Genomic DNA, 14,397 nt, shown 5'->3' on the forward strand with positions numbered 1-14,397 from the left:
TACAGCATCCAGGCTCACAGGTGTTTAATTATTTATAATAATGCACTCTGAACATGATCCTGTAAGCCAAGTGGGAAGACAGACTGACAGCAGTAGGGCACCAAAAAGACTACAGACTCTTTGTCAGTGGTCTAAGTGTATATCGGTGGCATAGTAGGGTCTAAGACAAGATGATGTTTGGGAGGAATACTGGTCATATAACCGTTTTTTGGACACAAAAGTACTTTGCTGTAAGTGTAACCTCTATGAACTGCTGCTAAAATTTGCTATATGACACTGCATTTCAAGTGATAATACAATCTAAGGTGATGTAGTCTGAAATGAAGGCCAATCTAGTCAAATGGTTAAGACGTTAAACATGAAATCTTTGTCTCTGGGGGTGGGGAGTTCAAGGCCTGGTGTTACTGGTTAGTCGGTTTTGAATGGTGTGAGCGGCCTGACTGGCTACATAAGCACAGGTGGAGTCTACCCAGCTCTAAATGGGTACTTGAGGAAGGTAAACAGAAAGGGTTTGTAATAGCAGAGGATTGATGCCCTCCACCCCCCCCCCCCCCCCCATTGCACTACCTCGATCGAGGGCCATGAAACAGACATCAGCACTATCTGTTGGCAGTGCAAAGTATAACATGGCATTCTTGCTTTTTGTTCTTTTTAGTCAGAAATGGTCACCAAAATATTTCTCATATAATTTTCAATTAAATGGTGATTTATCTATAAGCTCGAATGGCTGAGCTTGTGATATTGGTAAATAAGTAGGCCTATATATAAAAAAAAGACAGCCAGTAGCCAAATACAATGTTGTCATATTATAGGTTTGTCAGTCATGTATTCAAGCTAAATAAAAAAACTGTAAGTTTATTGCTTGTAACACTAAGGGGAAGGGAATAATTTGAATCTCACTATTTGCTTGTGTTAGACCACTCAACAAAAGTGGGTAGATTTCCCATGCTTTTAATGGGAAATAAGTGTATGAGGTAATTTTAATGTATATTAGAGGTTTTGGTACTGAGCAGTATGTAAATATTTTCCCTGATCCTTTTTAGTAGCATCAAGTTAGAGGAGAGTAGCCAAATATGCTTTTCAAATTTCATTTTTTTTTTTACAAATTTATCTATGAAAACACCAAAAATGCATATTTCAATGAAAATCCCCCTTCCTCCTCCCCCAAAAAAGATATCTTTTCGAAAATTTCGAGAGATAGAGCACAACAATATAGGAAAGACACATGACATTACTGCCTCACCCCCAGTTGATGCTACGGTTCTTTTCCTTTGGTTTGCAATATACGAGTCTGGTTAAATATTAGAGAAATCAGTGTCTCAAAAACAGTGATTTACAAAAAGGGAGAAAATTCCAGAATTGGAGGTTAAAAAAAATAGTATTGCTCCCACTCCTATAAAATTCCTACCATCTTCCTTCAAAATTGCTTAAACAGGTGTTTCCAGTCTTCTTTCTCTGGTATGAAATAATTCAATTTATGTATTGGACTTGGTAGCTCATGACATGTCATAAATATCATGGGTTGGTAATTTGTCTAAGAATCAAGCCTGGTTTTAGTTATAGTGGTTTCAAATGCAACCATTCATCGTAAGGATGATTTATTTCACACTGAGATGCTAAAGTTCATTGATTAACCTTTTGGATATGAGAAATTTTGCAATCAAGGTCTTTTTTCCCCAAGCTGATATAGGATATTTGAGAGGAGTAGGGAAAAGTTCTGACTGAAAGGAGTGGAGAAACTTGGGGTCGAGAGTTAAGAGAAGTGTGACAAATTGAGGTGAGGATATGAGAAGAGTAGGGGAAATTGATGTCGAAATTTGGGAGGTGTAGGGAAAATTGAGGTCAAGATTTGAGAGGAGTAGAGAAAATTAAGATAAGATTTGAGAGGAGAAGAGAAAATTGAATTTGACATTTGGGAGGTGTTGGGAAAAATTCCGACAGAGAAAATAAAAAAAATTGAGATTGAGATTTGAGAGGAGTAGGGAAAATTAAGTCGAAATTTGAGAGGAATTGGAAAATCGATATCGAGATCTGAGAGGGGTAGGGAAAATCGAGGTTGATATTCGAGAGGAGTAGGAAAAAGTTCTGACTGAGAGGAGTAGAGAAAATTGAGATTGAGATTTAAGAGGAGTGAAGAAAGATTCATTAAGAAACTGGAGATTTTGATAATCCGCTTAAAAAAAAGTTAGAAACACAGTAAGAAAGGAAGAAAGTGAAGATATTGAACATCTACTTCAAATAGAGGAGTAAGAAATGTATCAAGAAAAAAAGAAACTGAAGGTATTGAAACACTCTTTAAAAAAAGTGAGGAATACAACAAGAAAATAAAAAAGGGAAGATATTGAAAAGCCACTTAAAAAAGAAGTAAGGAGCATAGCAAAAAAGGAAGTAAAGATATTAAAATTCCCTGTGAAAAACAGTAAAAATCATAGTAAGAAAGGAAGAAAGTGAAGACATTGAAAATCTCGTTCAAAAAGAAAAAGTAAGAAGTGAAGCTTGAAAATCAGTATAATAGGAAATAACTAAATATTCAATCTATATGGCAAACATTGTGCTTGAAAAGGCTAGTAAAACTAATCAAAAGTAAGAAAAACACATAATGACAATTTACTAGTTTAAAATGTAAATCCAGCAATTATTTCTGTGGCACTGGAATGCAGACCTGTCTCTAAATAAAAGAGCATATTAAACTGAGCTTCTCTGCAGTTGCATCAATTCAAGGAAATTGGAGGGGGTGCGTTTCTCAAAATAAAGGAAGGGAGGGCGAATTTGTTCCTTTTTGTTTTACAGTTTCGGCCTTAAAAACACAAAAAAATTATTTCAGTGACATTACTAAAAAAGGCATTTTTAAAAATCTAAGGGGGAAATACCTCCTCCCAACTAACATCATTTGTTACCTAAATCAGAGATCTAGTCCCAAATCAAACAACTAGCCACAGTTGCGTAACGGAATGCTCCTTTATAAAATTGTTAGGCTTCACCAGACATTCGAATATTGAAATGATTTTAACGCCTAGAATAGAAAGAACTTTTCTATCATAATGCCGCCCTGAACCAATATTTGACTGATATTGAACCGGCTTATTTTGTTAACATATTATCATCTCTGATTTTCAATTGTATCCTACTAGGAATACGGGTAAATTAGTGTATTAGATAAGAAAAACCATGAGATTAAGCCATGAGGAGAGCAGAAGGTGTCTAAGCTTGAAATACTCCTTCTGTTTTGAACTCAAAGCTAAATAAATACACGCTATGACTGTAGAAATTTTGAATAACAATTTTAGTGCCGGCCGTGAAGGTAAATGATGGTCTTATCTTTCGGAATAGTAAAGACTGAGTCCTTTGATTGGTAAAACTATGGGGTCATCCTGGAAACTTTGGAGAAACTTCCCTGGTAGCAAAGGACTTCCTTGCTAAGATGGGACTTTGAAGAACACCTTTTGACTGGTGTGTCTTTTCCCCACTGGTATAAATTCTCATTAATTTTCTTAAAGCGTTCCTGCTTGCTTTTACTTATTTGCATCGATTATCTAGTTAAGGAAATTTCACCTTGTAATTCTTGTATGTCAGCAGTTTTTTGTTTACTCCGCAAAAATCGATTCAGTGACAACCGTAAGAGCTCATAAAATCCAGAGCTATGCAATTATTCTGGATAAATTCCAGGTAAATGCTCTTGATATAACTCCAGATGGCACACTTGTTGCAGCTGCCGGTTTTCAACATATTAGAATGTATGAGGTTGAATCAACCAGTCCAACACCAGTCGTAAACTATGAAGGTGTTCAGAAAAATGTCACCGCTGTTGGTTTTCATCACGAAGGCCATTGGATGTACACAGGTGGGGAAGACTGTACTGCCAGAATATGGGACTTGAGGTAAAACAAATCAAATTTGTCCTTTTTTTTAGTCTTTGCTGGAGCTTTCACATTGCCTCTGAAAGACCGTAATTTAAACACCTCTTATCCAGATTAAATAAAAAAAAAACTAGTTTTTTTTAACTGAAAGTAAGGGGCGACATTAAAACTTAAAACGAACAGAAATTACCCCGTATATGAAATGGGTTGTCCCCTCCGCAATCCCTCGCTCTTTACGCTAAAGCTTTTAATTGTTTTAAAAAGTAGAATTGTGGCAAAGAGTCAAACTTTAGCGTAAAGAGTGACCACCATGAAAGTAAAATTGACAAATTCATTTAAAATGCTTTATTTAATCAAAAATTTATTATGTAATTTATGGATGTCATTCTTCGTTTTTAATCGGATTTTCAAGGAATTTTTGTTGTCTTTTGTTGCTTTTACGTTCGACTTACGTTGGACTGTGAACTGATTTTCAGATAATTCAATGTATGATCACAAATGACAAAAACTGACTAAGAACGGAATACTGAAGACTCTCTTGCTTGTTTGGTTTGACAGTGACCTTATTCTTAATTCTCATATATCTGAAATGTATGAATTTGCCAGCTTCCTGCTAAAGTATTTTTCTCAACAAAAGAAATCTTATTTGCCGATGACAAGTTCAAGAGCTACTTGTAGTTCTTAAACTAGTAAATTCCGAGATAGTCCGCCAAGTCTTTGAATGTTTTCATGAAAAAGTCTTTCAAAGTCAACTTAGTAGATATTGAGGTGCCTCAAATGTATTATTATTATTATTATCCTTTGTACTATTACTGTATTGTATATGTATTTATATATTTATGTATTTTTCTCGAAAAAATGCCTATACATAATAGTGGTAAAATATAATTTTTCCAAAAATACATGATTGAGATATTGGGATATTTTTGCATAAAAACAATCTAGATAGGTCAGAAGTGTGAGAAAATTCGTTAACAGCCTTAATTTGGTAACTTATGGTAATAACTAATTTGGTAACTTTTCCACTTATGGCAATACGAACAATGACAAGTCTTTCCTTGTGCTGATAATTTTGCGTATTTTTATTTTTTATATTTCATATATATTTGTAGAAGTAATAAATCACTTGGTCTTTAACCGTCAAGAGACTAAGAAAAAATTTGATGTTCATATCAAGCCTGAGCGTCATAGTACGGATTTTGTCAAAATACATATTAAGCGTAGACCTTGGTAATTTCTTGTGTGGATCTGTCTCTTCTTATGTAGATATCTCACATTTTAAATATGGATTTATTAATCATATATATCACACACTAATCTTATCTTGTCACCTGTCATTTTCTATTTGAATAAATCTGATCTCGTTTTTAATAGTTTATATACCGTCTCAACGGGCAGTCATCCAAAAAGAGGTTTTAATAATCAATTTATTATCTTCAATAATGAACGTATAAATTAATATCTTTAATGAGTTCATTATATATTAATAATTACATCACCTAATTTTAATCAGGTGAAATAATTATTTTAGACATGCAATGGAAAGCATTAGAAGGAATAAAATGTTTAAATACAAAGTAATATGAGAGAGATGTAACATCATAAGAGATAATATATTGTTTTTTTTTCTAGCAGCGATTTTTTTTTATATACCGATATATTTGAGCCATAAATAAAATCTTTCTTATTAACAAATGACTGAAATAGAGATTGACTCTCGATTTTTTAGATCGACAAGGTTTGTTTATATTAAGAAACCAGAACGAAACTCGTTTGAGCAGCAGTTCGAAAACAAATGATTAAGAAATGTTATTGCTAAAGTATGTTTATCAACTAGAGAAATCTAATTTACCGATGACAAGTTCAAAAGCTACTTGTAGTTGTTAAACTAGTAAATTCTGAGATAGTCAACCAAAGTCTTTAAATTTTTTATGAAAAAGTCTTTCAAAGTCAACTTAGTAGATATTGAGGTGCCTTCCATGTATTATTATTATTATTATCATTTTTATTTGTTATCTATTATTTTTATGGCACTTGGTATTAACCAAGTGACATATAGCGATCACATATTCTGTCGGTTGTCTCGGTTTTGCTACTTTACGCACTTCCAGGTAAGCTAGGACGATGAAATTTGGCAGGCATATCAGGGAATGGACCAGATTAAATTGGAAATAGTTTTCGCGATTTGACCGTCTGGGGGGGAGTGGGGGCCGGTTAATTCGAAAAAAAGAAAAATGAAGTATTTTTAACTTATGAACGGGTTATAGGATCTTAATGAAATTTGATGTTTGGAAGGATATCGTATCTCAGAGCTGTTATTTGAAATCACAGCCAGGTCCGGTGACATTGGGGGGAGTTGGAGGGGAAAACCTTAAATCTTGGAAAACGCTTAGAATGGAGGGATCGGGATGAAACTTGGTGGGAAAAATAAGCAGAAATCCTAGATACGTGATTGACATAACCGGAACGGATCTGCTCTGTTTAGGGGAGTTGGGGGGAGGGTTAATTCTAAAAAATTAGAGAAAATGAGGTATTTTTAATTTACGAAGGAGTAATTGGACCTTACTGAAATTTGAAGTTTGGAAGAATATTGTCTCAGAGCTCTCATTTTAATCCCGACTGGATCTGGTGACATTGGGGGGAATTGAGGAGGGGGACCTAATCTTGGGAAACGCATAGAGTCGAGGGATCGGGATGAAACTTGGTGGGAAAAATAAGCGCAAGTCCTAGATACGTGATTGACATAACCGGAATGGATCCGCTCTCTTTGGGGGGGGGGGGGGGTTAATTCTAAAAAATTAAAAAAATTAGGTATTTTTTACTTACGAAGGAGTGATCGGATCTTAATGAAATTTTATTTTTGGGAGTATACCGTGTCTCAGAGCTCTTATTTTAAATCCCTACCGGATCCGGTGACATTGGGGGGAGTTGGGGGGGGATCGAAAATCTTGGAAAAGGCTTAGAGTGGAGGGATCGGGATGAAACTTGATGAGGAAAATAATCATAAGTCCTAGATATGTAATTGACATAACCGGAATGGATTCGCTCTCTTTGGGGGAGTGGGGGGGGAGGCTTAATTCTGAAGAATTAGAAAAATGAGGTATTTTTAACTTACGAAGGAGTGATCGAATCTTATTGAAATTTAATGTTTGGATGGATATCATGTCTCAGAGCTCCTATTTTAAATCCTGACCCGATCCGGTAAAGGGGAAGTTGGGGGGCGGAACCTAAAATCTTGGAAAACGCTTAGAGTGGAGGGATCGGGATGAAACTAGGAGGGAAAAATAAGCACAAGTCCTAGATATGGGATTTACATAACCGGAACGGATCTGCTCTCTTTGGAGGAGTTGGGGGGAGGGTTAATTCTAAAAAATTAGAAAAAATGAGGAATTTTTGACTTGCGAAAGAGTGATCGTATTTTAATGAAATTCCATATTTAGAAGGACCTCGAAACTCAGATTTCTTATTTTAAATCCCGACCGGGTCCAGTGTTGTTAGGGGGGGGGGAATCTAGGAAAACGCTTAAAGCCGAGAGATCAGGATGAAACTTGGTGGAAAGAATAAACACAAGTCCAAGATATGTCAGTGAAATAACTGGAACGGATCCGCTCTCTTTGGTGGAGTTGGGGGGGGGTGGAGTAATTCGGAAAAATTGGTAAAAATGAGGTAAAACGGGTGATCAGATCTTAATGAAATTTGATATTTAGAAGATCTTGTGCTTTAGAACTCTCATTTTAAATCTCGACCAGATCCGGTGACATTGAAGGGAGTTGGAGGGGGAAACTGGAATTCTTGGAAAACGTGAAAATCGAAGTATCTTACGAATGGGTGATCAGATCTTAATTAAACTTGAAATATAGAAGAATCTTATGTCTCAGATGCTGCATTTTTACTTTGAATCGGATCTGGGGAGATAGAGGGTTGGAGGGGGGAAACAGAAATCTTGGAAACCGGGAATCTTGGAAAACGCTTAGAGTGGAGAGATCGGGATGAAACTTGATGGGAAGAATAAGCACAAGTTATAGATACGAGATTGACATAATTGGTACGGATCCGTTCTCTTTGGGGGAGCTGGGGGCTGTTAATTTGGAAAAATTAGAAAAATTGAGGTATATTTAACTTAAGAACGGGTGATCGGATCTTAATGAAATTTGATATTTAAAAGGAACTTTTGTCTCAGAGCTCTTATGTTAAATCCCGACCAGATCTGGTGACATTGGGGGGAGTTGCAGGGGGACATCGGATATCTTGGAAAACGCTTATAAATGTCGTTGATACGTGATTGACGTAACCGGATTGGATCTGCTCTCTTTGGGGGAGTTATGTTGTGGGGTTCAGCGATTTGGCGAGTTTGGTGCTTCTGGACGTGCTAGGACGATGAAAACTGGTAGGTGTGTCAGGGAGCTGCACAAATTGACTTGATAAAGTCGTTTTCTCCGATGCGACCATCTGGGGGGCTGAATGGAGAGGAAAAATTAGAAAAATTGAGGTATTTTTAACTTACGAGTGGGTGATCGGATCTTAATGAATTTTGATATTTAGAAGGACCTCGTGACCCAGAGCTCTTATTTTAAATCCCGACCGGCATCAAGCTTCTGATTCTCCTTTTAAAACAATCTGTTGATTCTTAGAATTTTGCTAGAGCTCACACCATATGAGCTCTTGGCTCTCGGCTCTTCCAGCCTCGTCACAAGTGCCATATGAGCTCTTAGCTCTTGTTTATTCTTGCATTTATTATTATTTATATATTATTTACATTTTTTTATATTTTTTCTATATTAATTTTTATATTAACATATTTTTTAACTATGAAATATTGTATTTCATTTTTATATTTATATTTTTCTTAAAATACATGCTAATATTTTTTTATTCATTTTAATTATATTCATTATTGTTTGTTTTTATATATAGTTGTTATATTTGTCATTGTTATTTTATTATCATTATAGTGTTTATTATTAATATAGACTCTATTTTCCTGACACTTCATATGGAGGTTACAAAAGCCTAAGAATGAATTTTTAAACATAACCAAAGGCACTGATCATAGTAAATTGTTTTTCTGGGAATAATGAAAGTTTTGTATGTTGTTTGTCTTCATTTTGCTTTTATTGATGTTCAGTCAGGGTTTTTTAATTCAAGTTTTTTTTAAGTCTTGTTGAATTTGGTCAGTAACCCAATCCTTGCTCTGCTTCGACAAATCCAAAAGCCGTGCTAGAGAGGAAGTCAAATTTTCATAAAAATGTAGGTACCTGCACACGGTAGGGAGGATCAGGGATAATTTCTTCACAAGTATCAATCTGTTAGATTGTCAATAACGCATTGAAAAATTTTGGTAATAAACTTATAATTTTCATGAAAATATATTAAAAACAGGTCGAAGCTTTTAACAAGATGGCGAAAAAAACTTTCGAAACTATATAGGGTACTCCTGTACAAGCCAGAACACACTCGAGAAGTGAAGTTGGGTGAATCATAATGAAATATACCAAAACATGATGAAAACATAACACTTTAGTTTATATAATGATATAATTCGGGCTATATATTTGCACATTAGGAGGGAGGGGGTAAAGTGACCTAACCTAACGTAACCTCGCCCCCAATTCCCTAATGTGCAAATATACAGCTCAAATTATACAATTCTTTTTGTATTCTGTCACCCGTTATTTGTCTTTGTCGCTATAATAATAACAATAATAATTTATTTTTGACCCGCTACAAAAATCAAAGCGGAGTATCAATATAAGAAACAAAACAAACACTACACAAAACAGAAAAAACAAGAAACTAAAGCAAACGAGTAAGGCCTCCGTGGGCGGGCAGATACTTATAAGTGTACTGGGATATTTTGCCAGCAAGCTCTGTGAGCTTCGACCCAATATCCGGAAAACTATAAATAGATATGAGGCTCCTATTCCTATACCATGGAGGCAGATACAATAGAAAACGGGAAAACCGGAAATAATAAGAACGAATTGAACTGATATCTTTTTATGAAAAATAGGGTAAATACTAGAAAGAAACAAAACCGAATGATCTGTAAAAACCGAATATAATTTAGCAAGAGACTTTCTATTGTATCTACCTCGGTAAGCAACAATTTTAGAGTAACTTAATTGGATTTTCTTCTTGCAATCAGCAACAGTGAGAGTCCGTAAGGATTTTAGAGTTTTACTAACGTTAATTCCCAGCCACCGAAATGAAGAAACCGACGGGATAGAAAAAGATCCACAGATTGGAGGAGTAGTGATATTGCTATTAAATGAAAGATATTCACACTTTGAAAGATTAAGAGAAAGTCCAATCGCATGAAGTTTAGATGCTACTGTTGAAACAGACAAAGAGAGCCCTTTTTTAGTCCTACTGATCAAAAGAATATCATCTGCATAGGCAAGATAAGAAATATTTACAGAATTAAGGATGCAAGTAGGTGGGATTGAGGAAAGGACAGATGATATACAAAGTTTGAAAATAGAGGGGGAGAGGACAGCACCTTGCCGGACCCCACGTCGTATTGGAATTTTACTATCTGAAACCCTCATATCCATTTTAATCCGCAAAAAGGAATTTGAATACCAATATCTAAGAAGAAAAATTACCGATATGTTGATACCGTGACTAAAAAGGGAAAAGATAGCTTGGGAATGCGTAACAGTGTCAAAGGCTTTGGAGAGATCCAAAGCACATAAATGTAACTCGAATCCCTTTTTAGTAGCCTCAGTAAGAACAGTAGCCAAAACTCGATGAGCCTGCTGGCAACCTACCCCAGCTGAAAACCCAATCTGATTTTCACCAATGCCGAAGAATTAACTGATGGGAGGAGAAGATACTCAAAAATTTTGCTTATATTGCAGGAAACCGTTATTGGCCTGTAAGATGCACACTCAGTCGGAATCTTTCCTCTTTTCAGGATCGGAGTAACTGTTCCACACAAAAAACTTTCAGGCACAGCCGAGGTGCATAAGCACATTTGAAACAGAAGTTGTAAATGTTGGACTAGAGCTGGACAATCAACATTTAGGTGTTTGACACTTATACCATCACAATCAATAGAGCTAGACTTGAGCTTTTTTATAGCTTGTGCCACCAAAACTAAATTAACTGGGAGGATCTGGTTCTGGCGGAGTGATATGGGAAGCGCAGAAATAAGAAACCTCATAAAAGTAGCATGAACAAAATGGTTTATAGTGTTGAAAATCTTGTCGTAATATTTTCACCAAGCAGCAAGACTACTTGGGCTACTTGTTGATGAAGAGTCATCGATTTTATTTGAATTTACCACATTTTTCCAATCGAAATTACTTGACGGGAATTTGCAAATTTTAGATTTTGCAGATCGTAAATACTTTTTATAGTCTAATTTAGTTTTCTATTTAAGCTGAAATACTACGCCGCTACGTGGTCGTTCGCAAGAAACCCAAATACGTAGCCAAAATTTGGCTTTATTTTTCACTGATTTTAGACCCGGATCCCAAGACCATTCAGGTTTCCGCGTATTAAATTTAACACGTTCTTCGGGAACAGCCACCCTCTCAGCTTCCTTCATGCATGATATAACATCAAAATAATATTTATTCAGAAAATTCTTATCGTATACAAATTTAGATCCAATCTGAAGTAGCTGAAAAGGAACTTTTATCCTAGACAAAAAAGCTGTAAGGCTATAAATATAAAGAGCCCAATTAGCCTTATTCCAATTTCGCCTGGTAACCCATCTACGATTCCCACGTCTATTAGTATCTTGCGACAGAGAAATACCAAGCATGAAGGAAATTGGTAGGTGGTCTATATCGCTTTCTATTTCATGTACAGAAACAGTCGAAACAGATAAATTAGGAGAGCAAAGAACATGATCAATATTAGTAAGGCTCCAAGAATGATGGATGTAAGAAAACAGACGATTCTTATCCACTAGCTTAAACTCAGATAAAGACTCGAAAACCATATCAGACCGAATATTTGAATTCAATAAAACAGCAGTAAAATCTCCGGCAACAACAAATTGATAACCGAGGGATGATGCGGATTCTGTCACTTTTTTCAAAACACTACAGGTCTTGGCAAACTTGTTCAGTGATTGAACCGACTTACGATCACAAGGAAAATACACATTTATAAGTATTAAATCGGCAATTTGCACGGCCAATAGGTTTTCGTCACTATGGAACAGCACAGGCGTCGTGGATGAAAAGGAGCTACGTCTCAGTATACAGGCGAGGCCTCCGGAAGGTCTACCAAACGTAGATCTTGCAGCACTCACAAAAGTAATATAATTTGCACTCCGTTTCAACAAGTTGGTATTATTTGAAGATAAAAGATGCTCTTGAAGACAAACGATGTCATAGTTGCTCGAAAGTTCGTCAATGATGTGCTCTTTTTGACGTGTTCCATTTATATTGTACGAAATAACCGAGAATTTTTGTGACATCATTTTTTCATAGCGGTCGCAATACGAGACTTGAGCACTGGACATAATAAACTATATGAAGTATGAGAAGCGCCGCAGTTTGCGCATTTAGGTCTATTTGTACAGGGCGCATCTTTCGAAAAAATGTGATTTTCGGCGCAGCGCGCACATTTTTCCACCTGACTGGTACAATCGTTGATAAAGTGATCAGGAGACCTGCACTTAAAGCAACATCGCGGTACACTTACGAAATCATAAATTCTGAAAATTTCGTAACTTATTTTTACTCCATTCTTCATAGCGTCACGTTTTGCAAACGAATCTGAAAAGTCTAGCTTGACAGTTTGGGACAAACCAATTCGGTTTGCGTCAACGACTCCTGAGTGCATTTTAAATTCGGAAGCATTAAATGACAGCGGGATTCCTTTTATTATTCCAAGGTAACGTTTCTGCAGAATCTTCGTGCCAATACCCGAGACTACAGACTTCACAGACTCACAGAAATCAGAAGCTACCGATTTTTCAATGTTCACGAACAGTTTATCTCCCACCGGCCGAATACTAGCAACCGAATCATGACCACTTAATTGATCGATAAAGTCTTTGCGGCTTGTCGGATCTCTAATAGATGGTGGCAATTTAGAGACAACAATAGTAGAGTGGTTATCGGCAGGTTTCGAGGCTCCAGGCTGTGGTAATGGCGGGAAATGGTTGGAAAACACATCAAACTGATTAGAAATAGTCTTTAGCTGGAAACGCAGCCCGTTTACTCCCGAAAAGAGAGCAGATTAAGCTGTAGCTGGTATCAATGGGACTTCACTAGGGTTTAATATACAAAATACCGGGATGTCGAAATCATCTGTATTGCCCTTCTTGATAAAATCCAGTATATCTCCTAAATGACTTAGTGGCGCTTTCAATCCAGTTCGCTTCTGAAATAAAGCATCTGGATACAGCTTGGACCCAAGCCACTTCTTCGCATTCACAATATCATCGACGTCAAACAATTCTGTACCAAACTTCTTAATCATCTCATCATCAATTCCTTTTTCAACATTTTGCTGAACAAAATTTAACATCGGAGAATAATGCAAATTGTCCTCATCACCTCCGTGCATGTTAACTAATTATAGCGCGCTCACAGTGAAATGCGTGAAATGCACAGTGAAATCACTTGAATGCGGCTCACAGTGATTGCAATCTTGAATGCAAATTAAATCATGAGCGATGGAAATTAAATAATAAGCGAGGGAAGCGTAGTTTCTTGCTACCTGATACCCGCAGTTTAAAGGAGAATCCACTCCCGGCAGGTACAACGGCCCTTGCGACAAGAAAACTCCCCTCTTCTGCTCGCTGATTATCGCGTAATACGGCGCTACAACCGTTCCCAAAGTTAAAAACTCTCTCTCTTTATTTACTCTTTTCTCTCTTTTTCCTTCAGAAATATCGATCAATCAAAGTTCTAATTAATTCCTTTTTATCTTTTTATCCAGCAATGGAATTGGAATAAACCAGTCAGACAAGTTTTAATTAAAACCAATCTTTTGCCAAATTTTTCAAAATCCTACTAGCTTCACTGGGATCTTACGTTTACAAACTTGTCTAGTTTGTTCTGGATTGGACGGGAGTATTCTATATATATATATATATATATATATATATATATATATATATATATATATATATATATATATAAATATATATATATATATATATATATATATATATATATATATATATATATATATATATATATGTATATATATATATATATATATGTATATATATATTTATATATATATATATATATATATATATTTATATATATATATATATATATATATATGTATATATATATATATATATATATATATATATATAATATATATATATATATATATATATATATGTATATATATATTTATATATATATATATATATATATATATATATATTTATATATATATATATATATATATATATATATATATATATATATGTATATATATATATATATATATATATATATATATATATATATATATATATATATATATATATATATATATATATGTATATATATATTTATATATATATATATATATATATATATATATATATATATAT

The 14,397-nt window shown here is 35.1% G+C and overlaps 1 protein-coding gene across 5 annotated transcripts in view; it reads left to right on the top strand.

Moving 5' to 3' along the window:
- Positions 1-14,397, top strand: part of LOC136040158 (target of rapamycin complex subunit lst8-like) — a 50,427-nt gene that overhangs the window by 10,271 nt on the left and 25,759 nt on the right. For all 5 annotated transcript variants that reach the window (XM_065724276.1, XM_065724278.1, XM_065724277.1 and 2 more), the window contains exon 3: positions 3,667-3,878. In XM_065724276.1, the coding sequence (XP_065580348.1) occupies positions 3,667-3,878 (212 nt within the window). The remainder of the gene's footprint in view (positions 1-3,666; positions 3,879-14,397) is intronic.

This window comes from Artemia franciscana, chromosome 20, assembly GCF_032884065.1.
Source record: "Artemia franciscana chromosome 20, ASM3288406v1, whole genome shotgun sequence".
Taxonomy (NCBI): domain Eukaryota; kingdom Metazoa; phylum Arthropoda; class Branchiopoda; order Anostraca; family Artemiidae; genus Artemia; species Artemia franciscana.